This window comes from Rhizopus microsporus, assembly GCF_002708625.1.
Source record: "Rhizopus microsporus ATCC 52813 unplaced genomic scaffold scaffold_2, whole genome shotgun sequence".
NCBI classification, from domain to species: Eukaryota; Fungi; Mucoromycota; class Mucoromycetes; order Mucorales; family Rhizopodaceae; genus Rhizopus; species Rhizopus microsporus.
In genome coordinates this window covers 1929676-1951822 of record NW_019671917.1, presented here as the reverse complement: position 1 = coordinate 1951822, position 22147 = coordinate 1929676, and the positions used below count along the sequence as shown (strand labels likewise).

Sequence of the window (22147 nt, the reverse complement as noted above, 5' to 3'; positions counted from 1 at the left end):
GAGAGAGCAAACATATGTTGCATTCTCAATGCAAACTAAAACGATGCATGATCCTGTGGTAAAGAAGTGCATTGGAGTGGCCCTTTTTGACAGACATGTGTAATATCCGGAAAGGACACAACTTCTTCTTCATCACGTCAGCCACCTCAAGCTTCGGTGTCATAAAGCTTGCTTCCTTGCACTTTCAGTAGAGCAGAGTAGGCCCTACAAGCACCTTTTGATTGAACTTGAATTGTATGTCATGATATTATAAACGCTCCAAGTCCGAGGCATGGTCGTCGCATTGTTATGTGGGAGGTATTTTAACAAAGACAGACTTAATGCGTATGTCGATGATGGCATGAAAGTAAAAGGCGTTGGTTATGGTTAAATGATAATATCGTTGCCAGGAGGCAGTTGTCAAGGCAATATATTTGTTAATACATAAATTAAAGGTGTAAAATTTTCATAAACATTAAACATTATAAAGACATCGCTATTATTCAGTCAGCCAGTATGTACTTCGCTTGAACCACTTGTTCAGCAGAATCTCATAGTCCTTTAGTACAAATCCACATACGATAGTCATAAACTGCGATATACAGGCCATATTGATCTGATATGCTTCCTTGACTAAACCCTCACGCTTCCCTGCCTTGTGCATGATAGAGGTTAATGCGTCATCCCATCTCTCTGTATAACAAATATTAGCAAATCAACTAAAAAACTGCTTCTAAACCAACGTACCCAATACTTTGGCATCTGTAAATAATTTCATAAGTGTCTTGATGTACAGTTCATTTTGCCCATCATTCCTAACGTAACAGATGAGCAAAAAAGAGAGACATTACGATCAAAAAGAAACTTACGGTACTGTGTTCCGTGTTGTATCAAATCTCATTTTCTCCACTGATTTTGATAACCTTGAACTCCAAGTGGCTATTGTCTTTTTATGCAATGAGTTGAATGCATTCTTTTACTTTTTTTTTGACTTTACTTGTGACGTTCTAATAGAATATCTATGTATATTTCCTTGTTCCTGTTTGTTATTCAAGGGCACAGTAGGCGCTGGACGTCCTAATTTTCGCATCAAAGTATCATTGATTTGATTCAAGGTTTGTCTCAGTATCTTGAGTTCATTGATCACGGCTGATATGTTGAGTTCAATATTCTTTCGAGCATTCATCTTTTCTAACACGGCTATTAATAATTCCGAGGCTGCTATCTTTGCTTCAATATATGGTAAGCGTACATTCGTCTGATACCTAATGCATCAAGAGATTAAAAGAGAGAATCTAGAACATGATGAACTTACCATAAATCCATAGGAATATGAAGGTTGCCTGTGACATGACCACCGCATGTCATGCTTTCAAGCAATCGATACATTAAAACAAACTTTTTATTCTGTACAGTTAATGATGATGATGTGGCTGGTCCAGCCAAGAAGGTGGTAGGATCGATTTTACACGTATTCAGAGTCGGTAATGGGTTTATACTCTTGGTGGATTTATTGGATGCTTTTACATCGTTTGTACTCGAGGCAACCGATCTTTGACTTTTCGATCGTCTCAGAAGCGACACTGATCTCTTCTTTGACTTTTCTTCCTCCTTTGCATTATTTGACGCAAATTTATTGCCGTGCATACTTTTTCTAAGCAATGATCTACTGGATGAGATGATCTGTGATGAAATAGACGCTGTTGGCTGCACGCTAGGTTGTTCCGATAGATTATTTAAGCCTGAACTTCTCACAGGCTCACATGGATGCACGCTCGTTTCAAGATCATCAGTGTGTGATTGCTTTTCCTCGTCATCGCACGAGGATATCTTTGTAAAATCTGTCTTGCACAGTTGCGAAGTAAATGTATCACCAACTACATTACTGGTGTCACAAATAATTTCATTTGAATTAAAAGTGCTTGTCGTACTGCTTCCACTTTCAGACAGGGCCAAGGACCCAGAGCTGCTGTTTATATTGGATTGACTGTAAATATCTGTTGCTGTGGAAACTAATTTTTGATTTATATATTTTGTTGTTTCTTTGTTTAATAAAATCGTATCTACATCTGCCTTTAGTTTTTGAATTGGAATAGAAGATTTGTTATAAGATCTAAATGATAACGCTGTGGCTAATGTTTTTTTATTTAATGACGGTAAATTGTTGGCATGCGCTGTATTCTTATTGTCTGAAGGGTGAATGGATTGTATTTTTTTGAATCTTCGTTCTAAAAAAAATCTTTATTAATCTTTTTCTTCACTTGCTACCATTTACCTTTATTGCTTCTATTATTTGATAAAATAGGAGTACTTGTAGATACTTTGGGTTTAATGGAGGTAGACATGACAGGTGTACTATTTGTTGTTCCAAGTTGAATAGTATCCATGACAACTGATGATATGATGAATGTACGTGTGGTATACAAAGTAAGAAGGGAAAAGAAGAAAGAAAGAAGAAAGGAAGGGGAGAGGAATAAGAAGATGAATGAATGACTGTAGTGATTACTAAAAAAAGAAAAATAGACAAGACACAATCTACAAAACAGAAACTAGATAGACATCACTTGAAACCTTTCTTAAAAAAAAGTGTTCTCTCTTTTAAGGGTTTATCGGAGATGATACAATACTTTTTTGGAAACTTTTTTTTGGCACTATTTTGCTGTTGTTGTACCTTTTAAAATTAATTGTGAAAAATGAACTCCTTGGCTAAGTAAAGCTTCATGGGAGAAAAGTGTACGCCATATGAAGATTATTCTTTAAATATGGAATATAGAGCGATTTATGATCATATCATGGAAAGGTTTATAGTGTGCCCCTTTTTTTTTATTTCATCATTCAACTTGGATTGAGTCTTTTATTTAATTTGTTGGTATATCCCCTTCCCCTTTCATTACGATACACAGGTGACCCAGTTTGTAAAGTTTTATCACTCATGTCTGTTTCATTAGTATTGCTCTGTTTTCAAAGTCATGGACATTTTTAGCAAGTAAAGAATGATAAGCTGTCACATTTATATCTTTTACTAGATTACTCAACTTAAAAACCGACTTTCTCAGTGATCTATTATTGTTCATGTCTCATTTTACTATTGTATGGAAAAAACACCCCAAATCATTGGCTGTTTCTGTACTAGCACTATAAACACCTGTCATTATTAGGAAAAAGTAGAGCACATACTGACAAGCTAGTTAAAGTGGAATATATAAACAAATGAAGGGGCGTTGAGCCATCAGTCCATTCTGAAGGAGAATTATATATCTCCATATCTTTTGATTTCACATGGCTCTACAACCTCAACCTCTTTCATCTTCGAGCTCAAACCAGTGTCAATGATGCTTTGGACAAAAGCGATGGTTGAAAAGTAGCTTCACATAGCAACTGAGAGAGTATTCTCGGCAAGTAATTTTAACAATGAGCTGACCGAAAAACGAAATCTCTACAGCTCTACGATCTGCTAATCTATCGGTGTTATTCGATAAGCTTCTGGAAAAAGCTGAAGAGGGACTATTACATTCAAATTATCGACGCATCAGTTTGACAAGACAGCCTCGGGTTTAACCGATAAAAATAGTAATGAGAATATTGTCAGCTTTTTTTATTCTACATTTATTACAAATAACGCAATTGTCTCTCGGATAACAAAAAAGGGAGGGTGGACAAGAAATGATCTCTAAAAGCACGTTGAATTGTTATTAACTTTGCATAAAAACTGTGCGCCTTTGTCCCTCCCTTGTCTCTCTTTGAGTTATTATTAAAATCACGAATGTGTACATGTGATTTTAATATAGGGCCAGAGATGCTTTTAGTTGAATTCAAGGCGCGCCTTTGCCCACTTTCCCCTTTAAAGCAATGGTCCTTCATGCTTTTTTATTTTTAAAAGCTGTATTTAATCGTTACACTGCATAGATATGCCCCCACACCCTTAAAATGACATTTATAGTAAAAAGTATAGAGATCTGAGTAACCACGATGGAGACAAGTGGTAAATTTCTATTGCTTTTGAAAAAAAAAAAATCAAAGCGTGCGCCAAAGGTCCATTCTTATCTAATCTTGTCGACTTTGTGACATTATCGGGGAGGTTGCTGACACTTTTCTCGATCCATCAAGTCAATAGAAATTGGGTAACTTTGATTATCGAGTATGGTCTACTCTACTTGCAGCTTTGCCAAATGTACTGTAACCACATCCATCTGAATTTATTAGGCAATGGACAAGGCCTAGTCAGGCACTATCTATTGAGAGATTGGCTGTAATTTATGCATATAAAGTATATGCGTGATTTTTTTTTTAGAAAAAAAGAAATGAATGCAATAGTAAAGCATAGGCCATGATTTTGTGAATTTCGTTCTATTGAGTTATTAAACACACATCTGATATGATTACTGAGCCAACATAGTATACACATCTTTATTTAGCTTCACTTTAAAGATTTGGTGAAGGTTTGCTCAAAAGCACGTGCCTTTCTAAAGCCTAATTTTAAGAACAAGGTCGTTTTTGTACAATGCACATCAGGACATCTACCATCACGGTTGTTTATGGTCAAATCTACACTTTATAGTAGATATGTATCTGTTATAGATAAGGACATTGCTAACTATTGCTTCTCTTATCGTGCTTCTTTTGCTTCTTTTTGTTTTAAATGCAAACAAAGTGCCATTGTGTGTCCAATTCTATTATTTCTTTTTAGCTCAACGGTTTCTCATAGTATGTTGTTATTCTTTTTTTTTTAAAAAAAAAAAAGACAAGTAATGCCAAGTATTATTTATTTTTTCAATAAGCTAATGACACGATGAATTACCCGAGTCCACTTTGATATATCCCCTTTATAAAGATCTGGACAGTACTTTAACCATTTAATAGGGTTGATCATGTGGCAAATACACTTTATTTATAAATGAATATATTATTGTAGAGAATTATATATATGGTAGTATACACTTTGAGTTCAAATAAGATAATAATGATATGCATTATATGTATGTGAGATTGTGTGTGTGTATAGAAAAAAAAAATTTACATGAGGGGACTTTCTCAGCGAACTGAAACGTGATATTTAGGAGATGGAAGAGCTTGTTTGGTGGCAGGGTCTATGATTGGGATAATCTTGCGTGGTTGAGTAGGTTGTGTGGCACAGCCATAATAATGAGAATACATTCTATTACTGTAAGATACATTTGACCATGTGGAGTCTGGTTTGATCGATACAGGCGCCATATTGGTAGGATCGATAATGGGAATCGATCGTCTCATAGGAGGTGTGCTTGTAGGAGTATTATAATAGGATAGACTGGGTGATGAATGAGGTGATGCACGTTTTTGAATCCTTTCTCGGTGCTCAAAAGCCTAACAAGGGTATAAACACATTTATTATAGACTGGCTATATTAGTGCATACCTCTTCTTCAATATCATAAAGTGGACAAAACTCATTATCATCGTAAAAATTTCGAGCCAGTTCGTGCTTTGTTCTAAATTGTTCAAGCTTTACACCTACATCATTGTCAGTTTAGATGTCATATCTTTATATTTTGATGATTCTCTTACTAAAAGACATTATTATAACAAAAAACAAAAAAAAACAAAGAAGAAAAAAGACAAGGAAAAGCAAGAAAGAAATAAAGTGTATGTGTGTGTGCGTATGTGCGCTGTCGGAAAATGAAATTGATATGATCCTGATTACTGATTCAGAACGCACAAACAAAAAGTGTAACATTGAAGGAGATCTAAACTTTTTCCTTTTTATTTTCTGTTCATAATCAAATGGCTTCTCTAAAGGAGACTAATTTTTCTCCCTTCAATTGACCTAAGATAATCATAAGCATTTACACAATATAATTATTATATATAAAACTTACTTTCTTTATCCACTGTGTATCCTCCTGCTACTTCACAATCTTTCAGACTGGCTTTATCCAAAATCTTTGCATGATTACAGATAATACAACCATCAATCTTGACACTATTCAACTTTTTAGTCACTGTTGTTTTTTAAAGTAAATTATCTTACTTGTCATGAATCACCACATGGTCCATAATAACTGAGTTGGCTATCTTTACATTCTTGCCAATAACACAATGAGCACCCACACATGATTTCTTAACAGAGGATCGTTCATCGATCTTTGTATATTCGCCTACAGCCGAATCATTTCCTACTTGAGTTCGAGGCGCAATCTCTGCTGTTGCAGGTTGACGCATGATACTTGCGCCTTGCTTTGTGACCTATAATATCATATGAATAAGCATCCAATAAAATAACCGACATACTTACATAACGATTCAATTCGTTATAACTTGCAATCGTGTTACCACGGCCACAGAAACCGCCCCGGTAAACGTGCACGTAGGATTTGATGGGACTATTAAAGTCTGGTTGGATGGGGTCCTTGCTAAAGGAATCATTGATACCAATGGACTGTGTTGTAGAAAGTGAGAGAGCATTGGCAAGAAGATAATGGTGTGAGGATGAATCTATGAGGGACTGATGTCAGCTTATATATATCTTCGGTACATTGCTTTTCTCATACTTACACTTTTCAATGTTTTCTCTCTCTACTAATTTTCTTTGATATTGGCATTTGACTAACAAGGGAATTAAGTCTTCAGAGATACTTTCCACATTTTCTTTATCAGCCACGATGTCTATCACCCATCTCTTGAAAATATAAAAGTGGGCATCTTGCAAGTCTGTATGAATACGTACACGAGGGAACCTAAGAGAAAGAGTTAACAATGTGTGATCACGTAGTATTCCACATTTACTTTTTCAGTAAGGACATGCGCATCGAAAAATCTTCATCTTCTGATCTTTGAGCCATATAAACCAAGGCATTCTGAGTAGCATCAATACCAACATAAGGAAGTGGCTCTAATATATATATATATAATTATTAAACAATATTCAAACAATTTACTCTTGTTGTTACCGTCATCTTTGCTTAATGCTTCAGTGGACCCAGGTTCATAGAATAATGCTGTAAATGTTGGATCATAGACACGGTGCGCGTCTAATAAGTCGCGTGGATTGAGTTCTGTGATAAGATCACAAGGAATCACAATAAAATCTCTCTATATAACATATAAGTTTTTTATGCTTTTTTCTATTTTTATCGTTACATCAATCTTATCCTTGATGGTTCTCAGAGCTGCTGCTGTTCCGATATCTTCATCAACAGTGGCTACTGTACAATGAACATTTCCTGTATATCCTCTAAGATAAGCTGACAGTTTTTGTTGTGCATTAGCCACGACAATAGCCTCTATATAAAAAAGAGAGTGTGTGTGTGAGTATTGACTACAGAAGCAAACATTTCTTTATTACCATGAATTCCCGCTTTCTCGAGCCATTCTAAAGTATATGAAATAATAGGCTTGTTTCCAACCGGCAGTAATGCTTTTGGTAAATTATCCTCTTCTGAAATGGGATACAATCTGTGAACCATAATAGTTTATATCTGTTTGTGTGTTTTATAGGCGGTTCATGACTAAGTTACCTATTACTACTTCCATATCCAGCTAATATTACTGCTTGAAATTCACTTAGTCTCTGCTGGTGATGTTTAGGTTTTTCAAAGAGCATAATTGTTGTAGAGAAACACACCTTATTTTTTTTTCTTGCTTTTACTTATTGACACAAACAGTCCCACTGTTTTCGTCCAATTAGATACGAGATTGAATAACCCAAATTTTACAGACGCCTCTGTCAAAAATGAAGGCTTGAATCATATATCTGTAATTTCTACATTTTGTCACCAATAAGGTCCATTTGAACTTGTGCATATTCTCTCTCTTTTATATAGATACGGCAGATGATTCATCATTGGAGGAGGGGAAAACCTTATTATGGAAGAGATGACAAATCAAGGCAAGCTGCGCCCTAGAAAAAAAAAAGGCAAGGGAGGAACTTTGCTAGTTATCCAAGTTTTCTGTTTCGCTCAAAAAAGCCGTACTTTTTCTTTTTTTTGAAAAAGAACTTTTGTAAAATCAATGGGTCAATGTCAAAAGAAGACGACGACATATTCTCACAGTGTATATGTGTGTGTGTCATGTATAAGTTGGCGTAACAAAGCATTCAATCAAGCCACTGTATGTTTATATAAAAATAATATTTATTGAAATAAGTTAGCACATTTACATTTTTATAATAAAGAGGAGAGAGGGGGTTATAGGGATGCTGTTATTGTGTAATAAATAAAAAAAGAGAGTATTTTTCCATACATTATCTCCTACACAAATATTACTTTACAATATATAAAAAAAGTGTGTGTATAAAAGAGATAAGAAACAAAAATGCCAAAGAAGAAAAAAAGGTTAGAGTGTATAAACAAGTTTAAATTAACCATGGACGGAAGAAGGATTTACAGAGAGTGTCGTTAGTATTAGTTGTATTAATAGTAGTATGCTGATAACTGGGAATCTGAGATACATAATTGCGAATTGGACAATGTTTCATTTGTTCTTCTACATCAGGTGAATCAAGATCAAATAAAAGTTGATGAGGTAATAAACTTTCTGCGTTGGATGGAAGAAGTGAATCTTCATAATCAACAAAAGGTGCATAGTTACGTTTCAATGGTTGATCACCCAAAGCAGGAGGAATAGTAGTAGCAGTAGCTGCAAAAGGAAAAGATGTATCATTGTACCATTGGTTAGGTTGAAACATCTTTAGATTCTCGGTGAATGCGGATGGGAACACCATAGGCTCTCTTTTTGATGATTCCGTTCCACGAAACACGGTCGTACTGAGAGTAGTAGTAGTAGCACTTGTACCCGTCACGCTACCCATCTTGTCATTTTCTTCTTTAATCTTTGCATCATCTCCAGGTAAACTGAAATGTCTAAAAGTACAGCGAGAACCATAAGGGCAAGCACCTGTCTTGTGAAAGGTACGGCACTTTTGAGTCTTGTATTTAGGATGCCTTTCGATTTCTCGTAAATCCTGTGCACCATGAGCATACTGGCATTTTAATCCATATCGACATTGACCAGTTTCTTCCCAGTTACGACAGAGCTCAGTCTTGTACAGACTCTTTTGCTTCTTTTCTGTTTCTGATGATTGTTGTTTTTTAGTGTTCTTTATCTTTTTCGTATTTTTTGAGTATTCAATCAAAGAATCATTATCAGAATCGAGCTCATCTTTTTTGTTTACTAAAATAGATATAATAAAGTCAGCATCAGATTCTTTCATTGGTGTACCGGATATACAAAAAATTTTTTAATCCACGAATGTTACTTACATTTAACTTCACGTTTCTTCAAGACAGCCTTGTTGAGTCGTTTATGGTTATTTTCTAATGAGTTGGTTGAGTTGGTCGAATCACTCTCTTCTTCTTCAGAGAAGCATGTATTTAAATCATTCATCATCGGGCTAGATTTAATTGATTTATCCATACAATTTTCAAATTCAAAACTACTGCGGCTGGTTAAATCCATACTATTTGTCAATGGGAAACTAGACATGATTTTATATACAAATAAATAAAGAAGAAGGGGCTGTTGAAGCTGATATGTGTCAATAAAATAAAAAAAAATTAAAGAAGGAAAAAAAAAAGGGTTAAAATGTCAAATGGAACCTTTTTATATTTTTCTAAAAAAAATTATTATCCCAGAGTCACTCCACTTGCTTTATTCTATATCGGGGGGAGCAGGCTATGGGGGGACCGACCATGGAAAGACTCCTAGACTCACTTTATTGGTCAGCCATGTGACCTGCTTTCGAACCCTGTCCCTTGGGTTACATGGCATCCCACCCCCCCCCCAACAATAGGCCTGGCCTTTTGTTGATGAAAAAAAAAAATCTCCTGTTTATGATGAGGGTCGTCGTACGCTCACCAAACAAATCGCTGCAAAAAAAAAGATGGCTACGCAAAGAAAATGTAGAACTCAGCCACGGCAACCATGACAAACTTTGGGAATCATTCGATCCACATATTCCTCCCACGTCATGCTGATATCCTTTGTCTGTCAATTGCTCCTCTCTCTCTCACTTTCTTTTTTTTACTATTTCCCCATTCTTTGAATACATGTGTTTATGCTCTTCTCCTATTCGCCCCCTCCCTTCTCTCTCTTTTTTCCCACTTCAACAGAATGTATGATCTGCGTAGTTTATAATTTTGGACAATACGCAGCATAACAATCATATTGATGGCTCAGCAAAATTAACTCTTTTTCCAATGATAATCCAGATAACGCAGCGTTTTTATTAATTCAGTAAGTGTCCTTTTTTTATTATTTGTTTATAAGGCGCATCTTTTTCCTCTTGTAACCTTAAATGAGACGCCCATCCCTAAAGCCATGGATTTTGTAATAAATTGTAAGATGATTAATTATTGAGTATTTTTCTTTATTAAAATATCTAGAAGCATCTCAAATTTTTTTTATTCTTCCTCCCAGTCTGAAAATTCGGAAAATCAAATAGGCATCTGTCAATAAAGATTGTCTCTCTTTAGCATCCGACCCATCTTTTTTTTTTACTTTGTTGGTATGACTTCTTCCGCATGCCAACCAGGAGCATTCATTGATAGGGAATCCAAATGAATCTTTCCACCTTCTCTGACCGTAGCCGATGCAGTCACTTCGCAGCTTCCACCCTTAGGCCCCTGAGACGTTTCGTCGGACAACCAAAAGTTAATGACTACCTGGTGCAGCTTTCCATCTTTGTCTAGCCGGGTCGTTTCTGATTTGTACACGTCGTCCCAGACGAGATCCTTTACATGATCTAACCCAAACTCCTCTAGTATCTGCTTGCCTTGATCTGTACTTTCAAAGTATTCTCTAAGTTGTCGAATCGCTTCTTCTCTCACAAGCTCAGTGGCTCGATGAGAGCTCATACTCGATACCAGTCGTTCTGTTATCGTCACCAATTGGGAAGAAGCCGGTGACAGATAATCCCACCAGTTCTTGGCTCGCTTGTACAGTCTCCAAAAGAACACGGATGTCGCTCCTCCTACAGCGATCCACACGGCGGGCCCCAGGACGGAACTGAGCAAGGTGGCAGCACCAAGACCACCCAACACCATCTGACGGTGTCGTTTACTCGAAATGGCTAATGCCAGTCTCGGAATCGTCATGAAAGATATCGTACGCACCGGATGATACGAGGTTGGACAGGGATGACCTGACTTTTTTGGTAGTGGTCGGACCGTTTTTATTCGGTTGACATGATGCATCACCCGCAGTGTTCTTGATCCCAACATTAAAATAAACAATGAAAATAAAGAAAAAAGGCGTAGACAAAAAGAATAATAATAATAAAAAAAAAAATGCAACTCATATCGCTCTTTTTTTATTGTCATGACATCATGGTTACATATGTTGCATAATGCTCTCATATTTCGCCTTGATCTCGTCCTTGCTCTTCTCAAGAGGTCTCCATCGAATGCCTAGACCCGTTTCTGTATCTGGCTTAGGAATAACATGAAAGTGAACGTGAGGGACTGCTTGATTAGCCAATCTACCGTTATTCTGTAACATCTGATTTAGAACAAGGTTGCATATGTATATATATAAACAGCTTTTTGCATACTTGTAACACATTATACTGAGAATAACCTCCAGCTGCAGCAATCTTTTTGGCAATAGGCATCGTCTCAGACAAGTACTCGTCAGGCACTTGATGCATAAATTCTGCGTGATCTAGAACTCAATAAGTAAATAGAAGCATTTTGCTTGTACTTTTTTTGTACATTTAGGAATAATAAGCTAAACAAACAAGAGTTGATAAAGAATTACTTTGCTGTTATTTTACTTACAGCATGACCTTCACTTAGAGGTTCAATATCCATAAATGCGAAACTAGGGTTGTCTGTTAAAACAGTATTTTTATTAGTAAAAAAATACCTCTTGTCGGTTTCGACCAGTTTAAATGAGGGAATCTCATGTCTAAGTTGTGTTCACATCAAGGCGTATATATATGAACTTGTTTCTTACCTTATTATCTTGCAAAAAATACAGTTATCAGAAAGATGCTGAGAAGCAGTTGACATGGTACGTTTGGAAAGTTTAAAAGTGTGAGTAAAAGGTCGAAATAACGCTGTCATGTTCAAGCAAAGAGAAAAAAAAAACATCCCTTTTGGGGTTTATTCTTTCATGTATTTAGACTCAGATGGCCAGCCATCTGTTTATGAGATCTTGGTTGAAAGCAGGCTAGGTAATTTAGATAACAGTGAACTAGTAGTACTCGTGCCCAGAATATTAGGCAACATTTGACTAATCTTGTTTAATACATCCTGTTGGCCGGGAGACTATAATATAAAAGTCAGGATCAGTCTAGTTTTTATATTGTTTAACACAACTTACGTTCATTGGGCAGTCAAAGCTGGCCGAGCTTGAATAAGGAACATGGATGGAAATACCAATGATGTTGACTGTAGCGACAACCTTGTAATCCAAATTGATCTTTTGGGCCTGTCCTCCTCCGATGCCACAGTCGGACATTAGTTTACTAGCTATAGCCTGATCTTGTGGACTGGTAATATCGACTTTGAGGGTAAATGGGAATACAAAGTTAGTATAGCCATTAGATGAGATATGAAGATCCTTGATTGATCCTTGACCAATCGATGTGTTGCCGTATCCATGATAATAAATCTATAGAGAGAAAGAGTTAACGAATATTCGATGGCTACTTGAACATACCTCTGCGTCTAAAGATGTAAATGTAATACTTTCAATATTTGGATTGTTGACAGTGAAACCCAGGCTTGCATTTACACTGAGGACTGTGTTGTTTATATTGAATTGAGGTGTCCCTTGAATTCCAGTAAAATCCACCTTTGGGACTTTGAATTGAGATGCGAGTACACCAATGACAATAGCAAGGGCAATGATGAGAATAAACAATATACAAGATATCCATCGACACCATCTAGGACAACATGTACAGCATCCACAGCATACTCTATCACAACAACTCATGGGCGGACTTGTGTTGTATCGAGCGTATCTTTCAGTGCTTTCTGGATAATAGGGTTCCTTGTAGTATCCATCAGCTGTCGTTGGTCTCACTGCGTTATTGTTCATGTCATACATAGGATATGCTTCATGATAATAAGGCTGTTGTTGTGGTGGTGGTTGTTGATGTTGTTGTGGTTGGTAGTAATAGTTTGACATATACAAATGAAAGGAAAGGGTAAAAAAAAAAAAAAAAAAGGGAATATAATTATAAAATTAATCTGAAGCCAATCATACCGATGCGGTACCTGCAATATTATCTGTGCAACACTTGTTACACGTAGATCGTTTTTAAATATAGCAAAAGGTAGTAAATTTATTAGGACATGAAATTTTGATTTATTCTATTCATCAAGCGTGCCTCTTCTAGCTCTTGTTCTTTTTGTTCTAATTCTTCATAATTTACAAGATCTCCATAATAAGCTGTCAATGCCTTCACTTTGCCATAAAGCGCATTCATCTCAATCTCGCACGTGTTTCCTGGTCCGGCTAGTTGTGCCAGCTGTCGAGGGTTTGTATTTCGAGGCACAAAGTATGCAATATTGGGTGTAATATTGTTTGCTAGTCGAAATATATGGAATCTAAGCATGGGTGAGTAAAGAATATATAAATAAACAAAGCATACTTACCCATCACCGGGTATCATCGATTTTAAATCAAATACGCTTGAATTCAAATAAGACGGTCCACCCCATGGAGGAGAAAGAAAGACGACGTCAGCCTGTATGAGCATGAGTTTTATATATATATATATATATATATCTTGGCGTTATTTATTTACCTTTAAAAATGGAGCAAGTTCAAAAAAATTGCCCTGGATAAACTCAATTCTATCCTCCACTCCATAAATTCTAGCATTCACTCGCGCACAATGTAGTTTGACAGGATCAATGTCTATTGCTATCACACGATGACAAGTCAATGCAAATTGAATGGTATTTCCACCACATCCACAAAATGCGTCAATGATAATATCAGATCGACATCGTTCTGCGATATGTCTGGCAATCTTTTCAGGGGTTACAGAGAACCATCCCTCTATAAGAAAAAGATGATTAATAATAATAATAATAATAATAATAAGAGAGCTTGCCTTTATCCATCAAAATGCCTTTATCAAACATTGAAAAGTAATCATGCCGTTGATTATAGTACCTATTGATATATTAAACATACAATCCCCTTGGCTTTTATGTTTATTACTTTTGTATGTCTTGTGGTATCTGTTCACTTGTATACGAGACAAGCACTCCATTATATCTATCGTTTGTTGCCTTCTTGTTCTTTTGTTTTCTTCTTTTTTTGGTAGGTCGTTCATCATAACCAGCATAGGGATCACTTCTTGGCTGTTTATTTACTTTATGATTACTGTCTATTGTAGATCCTTTTAGATCTTGTTCATTCTCTTTCTGATTTTGTTGATCAAGTTTATTCTCTTTCTGATCTTGTTGATCAAGTTCATCATGAGTCTGATCGTCGTTTTGCTGTACTTGGTCTGATTCTATGATAGGTTCGGAAAGTGAGGTATTCACATGCTCAGTTGAATTTTCTGATTCAGTCATGCTGGCTTTGTCTGACTCTGAGTTGCTTTCAGGAGACGTCGTTAGTTGTTCAATAACGATGATGGCATCTTTTGAATCTTTTTTCATATCAGAGAGAATCTATGTTAAATAAAACATCAAGTTTTTTCTTTTTTAATGAAACTCCGTGCTTGTTTCCTAATTGGTAACACGAAATGAATATGAAGGGAAGACAGAGGATAGTCAAATCTTGCATACTTTACTACCATAGATTTCTCTTGTGGGAATAGAAGAGAGGATTTCTAAGCTAGCTTGAAGTTCAAGAGATGGAATGTCGTTCTTGATCTGCCCGAAACTTTTGATTGAAAAAATACTGTCAAAGTTTTCTTTTACAAGTAATGTGGGATGCTAGTCCTACACTCTATTTTTTTCTTCGCAAACGCCGTAATATTCTTTTTCTCACTCCTCTCACTTTTCAAAGATAACAGCCCTTAGAATGTCTTCTTCTTGTGAATTTCTCCCAGTCAAATACGACTACTGTTTTAACCTTTGGCTCTATTCCCACATACATGCGTACATATACACACACACATACACACACCAACAGAACATCATATTAATGCAGCAATGACTTTAGTATGACGCTCATTATTATAATTCGCATAAAATATACAATCACACTTTAAACAATAATCATGAAGAAGAAGATAGCACAGAAAAGAATAAAAGAAAGAAAAGAGCATAAGACAGCTACTACAGTGTGTCAATGTATAAATATGACAGATATTATACATGCATAGATGAAATAAGCTTATATGCATGGGTATAGTATTGTCATTATGACAGCGCTTTTGAATGATATAAAAAGGAGAAAGATTGATAGCACAATTTTCTGCATTATTGATCATGCCTTCAAAAGTTATTCTTAGCGGTAACCGTAACAAGTACTATGTCATCTGTAAGGATGGTATGGTTGACAAATGGAAGCAAAATAAATCCATGTCTATTGATGATGTCGTCTGTGGTAAGTTCTCTCTTTTATACATATCAAAATATAGCCATTAACATAGACTAGATAAAAAGATCTATGCTTCAAGTGGTGCTGACCCTCAAGATTATGAAGCTAGTTATGATAATCCTGATTTCAGAGAAACGTTTGGCTCTGTTCAGTTCGAAGACGCCGCTTGCAAGATCCTCGAAAAGGGTCAACAAACTTCTTGTTAAAAAAGTAATAAAAAGCTGACAATGCGTAGTTTATTTTTGAATATATGTGTGTGTGTGGTGCCTGGCCTAAAACAACTCCGGTTGACATGTGTGGGTAAAGGTCTCTTTTATGTACAATTTCTGATTCGTCAGCAGGAAAACTTTCAGTTAATGATTTTCACATGAAGAACTAACCTCCGTTGGGTATTTTTGCTTACTCCACATTTATACCGGGAGTTCAATTTATTTTGAATTTATAAGTCTCTTTTTATTTTTTTCTTTGCCTTTTTCTCTTTTTTTTTATTAAACAAAATGGCTTCTCGTCTTCAACAAGTTACTAGTCACTTACTTCCATCCGATAACGTTGCCAACAAGGTTGGTGTTAAGTCTCCTGAAGATGTTGTTATTGTCAGTGCTCTTCGTTCTGCAATCACCCGTGCTCGTAAGGGACCTTTCAAGGATACTTTGCCCGAAGAAATCTTGGCTTCCGTCTTCAAGGGCATCATCGACCAAACCAAGATCGACCCTGCTATTGTCAACGATATTGCTGTTGGTAACGTCTTGCCTCCTGGTGGTGGAGCCACTAATGCTCGTATGGCCGCTCTTTATGCTGGTTTCCCCGAAAGCGCCGCTGTGAACACGGTCAACCGTCAATGTTCCTCTGGTCTTCAAGCCGTCGTTCAAATCGCTACTGCTATTCAAGCTGGCTTGATTGAAGTAGGTATCGGTGCTGGTGTTGAATCCATGACCAAGAACTACGGTCCTGCTTCTCTTTCTCCTACTTCTGAAAAGATTGCTGATGCATGCCCTGCTGCTGCTGACTGTCTTCTTCCTATGGGGTAAGTTTTAAACATTGGAGTCAAGAAAAGGAGTAATAACATCTTATTAGTATCACTTCTGAAAACGTTGCTGCCGAATTCAATGTCACACGTGCCAAGCAAGATGCATTTGCTGCTGAATCTCACCGCAAGGCCACCGAGGCTCAAAAGAACGGCTGGTTCAAGGAAGAAATTGTTCCTATTGAAGCCACTGTACTTGACAAGGAAGAAAAGGAACACAAGGTGATTGTCGATCGTGATGATGGTGTTCGTCCTGGCACAACCGCTGAGAAGCTTGCCAAGTTAAGACCTGCCTTTGACGAAAACGGAAGCACAACTGCCGGTAACGCCTCTCAAGTCTCTGACGGTGCTGCTGCCGTTCTCTTGATGAAGCGTAAGACTGCTGAAAAGTACGGCTTGCCTATTCTCGGTAAATATATCACATCCGCTGTCGTCGGTGTTCCTCCCAGAGTCATGGGTATCGGTCCTGCCTTCGCCATCCCTGTTGCTGTCGAACGCGCTGGATTGAAGCTTGAAGATGTTGATGTCTATGAAATCAATGAAGCCTTTGCTTCTCAAGCTGTCTATTCCATCGAAAAATTGGGCATTCCTTTCGAAAAGGTCAACCCCAAGGGTGGTGCTATTGCCTTTGGTCATCCTTTGGGTGCTACCGGTGCTCGTCAAATCGCTACTCTTTTCCCTGAATTAAAGCGTCAAAACAAAAAGATCGGTGTCACTTCCATGTGTATCGGTACTGGTATGGGTATGGCTGCTGTCTTTGAACGCGAGTAAATAATATATTATTGAAAATTTGTAAATAAAGCCTTTTTTGGATTGAGATATTTTATTTATAAACAAACATTTAAAATAAGAGAGGGGGGGGGGTATTAAGTAATGACACGGCTCAAGTTCTTTTTGGTAGGAGTACGTGGATACGTAATCAAGCCCTTTTTCATGCCATCTAATAATGCAGAGGGGTATTCATACTGCTGCAAGGACATCAAGTGACCATCAATCACCTTTGAACCTAGGACTTGTACGTCAATTTGTAAATACCGATCACAAATCTCTGATGTTTGATTATAAGGAGAAATAAGGGACAACATGGGTTTGCCCTTATAGATCACGCTTGGAGTCATGGGTGAAGCCATCTGAGAGAATTCCTTCGAATACAGATAGACATGGCTACTTTCGCTACTTTCTGTTTTTTCTAGCTTGTGGTTAATCCACGTTTGCAAGTCACGTGGTCGTACAGAGTCAATCAGGACGAGATCTGTCTGCTGGTGGTTTTCATGGTAATATGGTTTCACATCGTACTGACTGAAGAGAAATAATTATTATTAGTGATTAATAATAATTAAATTGTGATATTTTTCTAGTACCTTGGACTTTCAATCAAAGGATACTGCTTATTTATCATTAATGAAGACCCGCCTACAGTTAGGCGACCATTCAGAGACCTTGAAGGTAAAGTGAAAAGGGCAAAAGAAAATAAAAGAATCTATAATGACGGTTAATTATGCATATATTTGTACATATCAGCTCATAGTTACCATGAATACGACGCCTGTTGCCTTGGTTGTCGATGATTTTGTATGACTGTGGTTGGACGATAATCTCTGTTTCAGTTCTGAATTTTCTTTTTCCAGTTCCTTCACTCTCTTTTCCAGCTCGTCTACTTTGCCATGCAGTTTTTGATTTTCTTCTTCTAATTGATTTACATGTTCTCTTTTTCGTTTTCGAGATAATAAGGCAGCTGCTCTATTCTTTATTAGCCTCTCTTGTCTTTTTGCAAGTTGAGCCTGTTTTTGAGCTTCCTGTTCTTCTGTCAGTTCCTGCTGTACTTCATCTTTTTCAATTTTAACAACGATTGGCTCGCTTGGAACAGGCGTGGTAGGACGAGGTGCGAGTGGTTTAGGCGCTAATAAGCTAGGTGGTGCAGGCTGCATCGCTGGTGGTACCTCACGCTTCTTTCGTCCTCTCTTCTTTTTGGGTTGTTCAACTGGTATGGCATTAGGTAAATACCCAGTGGGTAAAAAGAAGGGTGTTGTAAATGAGTGAAAAAAGTCATTATTTGGTTCCTGAGGGTTCTGTTGACTATATTCATCAAGATGGACTGTATTCGTTGGCCAATCATTTAGCAATAAATCACTGCTCATGTCCAGCATAAAATCACTGACTGCTTGCTTTTCGGGTGAGTATCCACCTGTGGATGATGATGAGGATGTGGTTGAATTGGGCGGTGATAAAGGTGCTTCTGCAGATAAGTAATCTGTATTCAAATAAGATGACATAAAATCATCTTCAGGTTCAAGTTTAACGCACGTTGACATTTTTTTTAAAAAAAAAAAAGAAAGAAAGAAAAAGAGAGAAAAAAGAAATAAAATAAATATATTTTTGGAAATAAACTCCCCTTTTTACTCTCTCTGTGTTTCTCTTTCTCAAAGTCCGCACATAGTCTCTTTTTTTTTTTCTTTCTAAAAATACATACACTTATGGAGTTGCCTGACATTCAAGATTTTGAAGCATCAAAGCTTGGCACAAAAACATAGTAAAATAATCCAAAATACTAAAAACTGGAAATAATGTCTAATGATCAGTTCAATAGTTGGGATGCCGTTTATGATCGAGAAAATGAAAACTTTAAAGAGATTGGAGATATTGGTGAGATCTGGTTTGGAGAAGAAAGTGTAGAGAAAATGGTCGAATGGGTGACTGAAAATGTGACTGATCCTCAAACACACATTGTCGACCTGGGATGCGGAAATGGTCATTTATTACTTGAACTCGCTCAAGAAGGATACAAATCACTTCATGGCATCGATTATTCAGAATCAGCTGTCATCTTGGCTCGATCGATCGTCAAGGAACGCCAAATCGAAGGTGTTCGTTATGATGCGGTTGATTTTTTGTCGAATCCTCTGTGGTTTGAACACACGTATGAAGTGGTTCTAGACAAAGGTACCTATGATGCCATCTCTTTGCATCCTGATCAAGAAGAAGCAAAGAAACAGGGTCTGCCGGGTCCAAGAGAAAAATATGTCGAGGCCGTTCATGCGATGATTGATAAAGACAAGGGCTTATTCTTGATCACGAGTTGTAATTGGACAATGGAAGAATTAATAGAGAATTTCAAACAATGTAAGATTGTATACATCTAATATATGTCTTTTTTGCTCATAACTTATATAGATTTCAAGTTTCACTCAAGCGTAAAATACCCTGTATTCCAATTTGGTGGACACGTTGGCTCAAAGATATGCACTGTTGCATTTCAGCCCATTTAAATAAAATATATAAAAAGATCCCTTTTTTCTTTTATTCTGATTACTGACGCTCCCATCCTTGGTTCTTGTTAAACATTTGGTGAGGAGGAATACCTATAAAATATGTGTGAGCATAACTGATAACAAATGTACATTAATAATTACCGTTTGTTATAACATAAGGTGGCATGGGTTGCATCATATCTCTCTGCATATGAAACTGTCCTTGTAAGAAAGGATGAGGGGGCATCATTGGCCTCTGTGCAGCATTAGGAGGAGGCAGTGGCGGTGGCTGCATCATCATGTGTGGAGGTAAGAATTGCTCGGGATTTCCATTAGCTCTTGGGGGTGGCATGCCACCATTCATAGGGAACATCTCCATCATCTGTTGATGAGGTGAGTAAGGGGGCTGTTGGTAAGGGAACACTGAAGGATACTGTTGAATGGGTTGGTGAATAGGTTGTTTAATAGGTGAATTTCTAGCAACAGCTGCAGTGGATGTTGTTGCAGTCGAATAGTTAGCAGTGTGAGTAGACTTGCTAGTTTGTAGTGAGGGAGAGGAGCGTGCGCTCATTTGACGTAAAACAGCTGTAGGCAAATTGTTACCGAATCGACTAGACATGATAGGAGTAGATGGCTTGCTATTACCGCTTGCTTTAACCTCTGCGGTAGCTGTTGTTGCTGACGGTACATCAGGCACTGGAGTAGAAGTAGCAACAGTAGCAGTTGTAGGAGCAGCCGCTGTAGGAGCAACAGTGGTAATACCAGTCGTATTTGTCGTCGCTGTCGTTGTTGAAGCCATGGTAGGTGGCATGTTTTGTTGATTTTCTTTATTATCACTTTCAATCATGTAATTATCAGGAGCAACATTACTGTTAGCAGTAGTGGTGGCTGAAGCTGCAGTTGCTGTAGGGGAGGGGATAGTGGGCTAGTAATAATAATATAAATATCATACTCATGATTCATGAACAGGGCTTACCTTTGGCTGAGATAGTATCTGAAGAACTCGATTGAATCCTATTGCATCACCTGTTCCAGCTGGCTTATTACTATTATTTTTTTTCGCGCCCAATGACTGTAAGATATCATCTTCAGACAAGACATGAACTTCATTATTACTTGCTGGTTGTTGTTGTTGTACCCCTTGGAATAGATCATTGATGCTAATTGATTTTGGTTCAGCAGCAGGTGCTTGATGTTGGTCTTCTTCTTCCTCACGTTTAGCAAAGAATTTAGCGAATCGAGAGCCTGTTTGATTTTCACGACGAGGAGTTAACAATTCTGTCTCCTTTACGAAGAAATCATCAAAGCCATTCTTTTGATCAAGTGATAAAAATGAAAAAGCCTGTTCCGTTTCTATTAAAAAAAAGAATTAAAATAAAAGTAAAAGATGTGGCCTTTATAGACGTACCTTTTTGACCCAATTTGTCAACAAAGCCTTTACTTTCCTCGAGGCCGTCCTTCTTCTTCATTGTGGATTTCCATAGCTCCAAATCATTTGTCACTTCTTTTTGTTGTTGTTGTTGCTGTTGCTGTTGTTGGTCTTTAGATTCAGGATTATAGTCTAACCACTCGGGTACTCTTTCATTATAATTGTTTGTGTTGTGTTCATCCATTCTCATTCGATTGGAAGATGATTGATTATGATGATGTTGACTATGATAGTGATTATCTCGCTTATTACTATTATTATTATTGTATCTCTTGTGTGGTGATGCATTCATGTATTTCGATTTATTGCTATTACTGTTGTTGTTAAGGCCTTTTTCTCCCATAAAGGAGCGAGGATTACGATTGCTATTGTTGTTGTTGTTGCTGCTACTATCAGTCTAAAGGAAAAGAAGTGTTTATGATATAATCCTTTTATATAATCTGCTTATTTTACCTTGTGTCTTGTATGCTTCATCGAATTGCTGTCATCATTCTTTTTGAATCCGCCATATAACGAAGAAACAAAGTTGGCTTTTTGTGGACAAAGTAAGATATTCTTATCTACTCCTACTGTCATTATCTATCATACAAACCAATCCTTCAATTTACCTGTTGAAACACCATTACTATGAGTACGTGATATATTCGAACCATTTAATATATTCTTTAGGATAGGAGACCCTGGGTCCTCGCTTTTTTTTATGGTTAGCCCTTTTGAACATTCAAAGTAAAAACACATACCCAAACCATGTTGATAGACAAGGTAAAGTGTCTGGCTTCTTTACAAGTGGACTGTCATGCAATTGAATCATCATTTCTTTAGAATAACGAATAACTTTTCTTGATTCATATTCTGCCATTTTAATAGAATAATAAACTATAATCAATGCTTAATTTCTGTCCTTTATTTCTTTTCGTGCGCAATCTCTCTTGTTTACTTTTTTTAGTTTTGTTTTTTGTAGAGTGCTTTTTTTTTAGTT

The 22147-nt window shown here is 37.0% G+C and overlaps 13 protein-coding genes across 13 annotated transcripts; 3 read left to right on the top strand and 10 right to left on the bottom strand.

Moving 5' to 3' along the window:
• Positions 1 to 239: 239 nt before the first annotated feature.
• On the bottom strand, positions 240 to 1314 carry RHIMIDRAFT_266643 (uncharacterized protein). Its single transcript, XM_023611927.1, has 4 exons — positions 977 to 1314; positions 849 to 925; positions 727 to 794; positions 240 to 672 (listed from the first exon to the last, which is right to left on the bottom strand). Exons 1-4 carry the CDS (start codon positions 1163 to 1165, stop codon positions 479 to 481), a joined length of 528 nt encoding a protein of 175 aa, XP_023470382.1. The 5' UTR covers positions 1166 to 1314; the 3' UTR covers positions 240 to 478.
• A 3696-nt stretch (positions 1315 to 5010) lies between these two features.
• On the bottom strand, positions 5011 to 5532 carry RHIMIDRAFT_234268 (uncharacterized protein; the record flags this gene model as incomplete). Its single annotated transcript, XM_023608129.1, has 3 exons — positions 5011 to 5322; positions 5374 to 5468; positions 5523 to 5532. The coding sequence occupies 3 exons, from the start codon at positions 5530 to 5532 to the stop codon at positions 5011 to 5013; spliced, it is 417 nt and encodes a 138-aa protein (XP_023470381.1).
• A 202-nt stretch (positions 5533 to 5734) lies between these two features.
• On the bottom strand, positions 5735 to 7557 carry RHIMIDRAFT_247163 (uncharacterized protein; the record flags this gene model as incomplete). Its single annotated transcript, XM_023610388.1, has 10 exons — positions 5735 to 5781; positions 5834 to 5937; positions 5986 to 6200; positions 6250 to 6449; positions 6510 to 6691; positions 6741 to 6846; positions 6893 to 7046; positions 7095 to 7237; positions 7300 to 7409; positions 7472 to 7557. 10 exons carry the CDS (start codon positions 7555 to 7557, stop codon positions 5735 to 5737), a joined length of 1347 nt encoding a protein of 448 aa, XP_023470380.1.
• A 1254-nt stretch (positions 7558 to 8811) lies between these two features.
• Positions 8812 to 9000, bottom strand: RHIMIDRAFT_193862 (uncharacterized protein; the record flags this gene model as incomplete). The annotated part of the gene is made up of 1 exon (XM_023605999.1): positions 8812 to 9000. A coding segment is annotated over one exon (189 nt), but the record flags the coding sequence as incomplete, so codon positions are not given.
• Positions 9001 to 9961: 961 nt separating this feature from the next.
• RHIMIDRAFT_266630 (uncharacterized protein) lies at positions 9962 to 11216 on the bottom strand. Its single transcript, XM_023611926.1, has one exon. It carries the CDS (start codon positions 10994 to 10996, stop codon positions 10448 to 10450), a length of 549 nt encoding a protein of 182 aa, XP_023470378.1. The 5' UTR covers positions 10997 to 11216; the 3' UTR covers positions 9962 to 10447.
• A 66-nt stretch (positions 11217 to 11282) lies between these two features.
• RHIMIDRAFT_197724 (HIT domain protein) lies at positions 11283 to 11962 on the bottom strand (the record flags this gene model as incomplete). Its single annotated transcript, XM_023606224.1, has 6 exons — positions 11283 to 11441; positions 11503 to 11612; positions 11663 to 11678; positions 11729 to 11771; positions 11817 to 11858; positions 11907 to 11962. The coding sequence occupies 6 exons, from the start codon at positions 11960 to 11962 to the stop codon at positions 11283 to 11285; spliced, it is 426 nt and encodes a 141-aa protein (XP_023470377.1).
• Positions 11963 to 12097: 135 nt separating this feature from the next.
• On the bottom strand, positions 12098 to 13088 carry RHIMIDRAFT_247159 (uncharacterized protein; the record flags this gene model as incomplete). The annotated part of the gene is made up of 3 exons (XM_023610387.1): positions 12098 to 12220; positions 12276 to 12566; positions 12615 to 13088. 3 exons carry the CDS (start codon positions 13086 to 13088, stop codon positions 12098 to 12100), a joined length of 888 nt encoding a protein of 295 aa, XP_023470376.1.
• Positions 13089 to 13189: 101 nt separating this feature from the next.
• Positions 13190 to 14650, bottom strand: RHIMIDRAFT_266626 (S-adenosyl-L-methionine-dependent methyltransferase). Its single transcript, XM_023611925.1, has 5 exons — positions 14133 to 14650; positions 14023 to 14084; positions 13711 to 13967; positions 13559 to 13650; positions 13190 to 13510 (listed from the first exon to the last, which is right to left on the bottom strand). The coding sequence occupies exons 1-5, from the start codon at positions 14576 to 14578 to the stop codon at positions 13249 to 13251; spliced, it is 1119 nt and encodes a 372-aa protein (XP_023470375.1). The 5' UTR covers positions 14579 to 14650; the 3' UTR covers positions 13190 to 13248.
• Positions 14651 to 15355: 705 nt separating this feature from the next.
• On the top strand, positions 15356 to 15673 carry RHIMIDRAFT_234262 (uncharacterized protein; the record flags this gene model as incomplete). Its single annotated transcript, XM_023608128.1, has 2 exons — positions 15356 to 15473; positions 15525 to 15673. The coding sequence occupies 2 exons, from the start codon at positions 15356 to 15358 to the stop codon at positions 15671 to 15673; spliced, it is 267 nt and encodes an 88-aa protein (XP_023470374.1).
• A 291-nt stretch (positions 15674 to 15964) lies between these two features.
• Positions 15965 to 17262, top strand: RHIMIDRAFT_247157 (thiolase; the record flags this gene model as incomplete). The annotated part of the gene is made up of 2 exons (XM_023610386.1): positions 15965 to 16491; positions 16542 to 17262. The coding sequence occupies 2 exons, from the start codon at positions 15965 to 15967 to the stop codon at positions 17260 to 17262; spliced, it is 1248 nt and encodes a 415-aa protein (XP_023470373.1).
• A 95-nt stretch (positions 17263 to 17357) lies between these two features.
• On the bottom strand, positions 17358 to 18803 carry RHIMIDRAFT_234260 (uncharacterized protein; the record flags this gene model as incomplete). Its single annotated transcript, XM_023608127.1, has 3 exons — positions 17358 to 17790; positions 17853 to 17971; positions 18024 to 18803. 3 exons carry the CDS (start codon positions 18801 to 18803, stop codon positions 17358 to 17360), a joined length of 1332 nt encoding a protein of 443 aa, XP_023470372.1.
• Positions 18804 to 19055: 252 nt separating this feature from the next.
• On the top strand, positions 19056 to 19757 carry RHIMIDRAFT_196981 (S-adenosyl-L-methionine-dependent methyltransferase; the record flags this gene model as incomplete). The annotated part of the gene is made up of 2 exons (XM_023606160.1): positions 19056 to 19611; positions 19663 to 19757. The coding sequence occupies 2 exons, from the start codon at positions 19056 to 19058 to the stop codon at positions 19755 to 19757; spliced, it is 651 nt and encodes a 216-aa protein (XP_023470371.1).
• Positions 19758 to 19797: 40 nt separating this feature from the next.
• On the bottom strand, positions 19798 to 22027 carry RHIMIDRAFT_234258 (uncharacterized protein; the record flags this gene model as incomplete). The annotated part of the gene is made up of 7 exons (XM_023608126.1): positions 19798 to 19850; positions 19902 to 20664; positions 20716 to 21092; positions 21148 to 21565; positions 21622 to 21728; positions 21777 to 21859; positions 21909 to 22027. 7 exons carry the CDS (start codon positions 22025 to 22027, stop codon positions 19798 to 19800), a joined length of 1920 nt encoding a protein of 639 aa, XP_023470370.1.
• Positions 22028 to 22147: the final 120 nt, after the last annotated feature.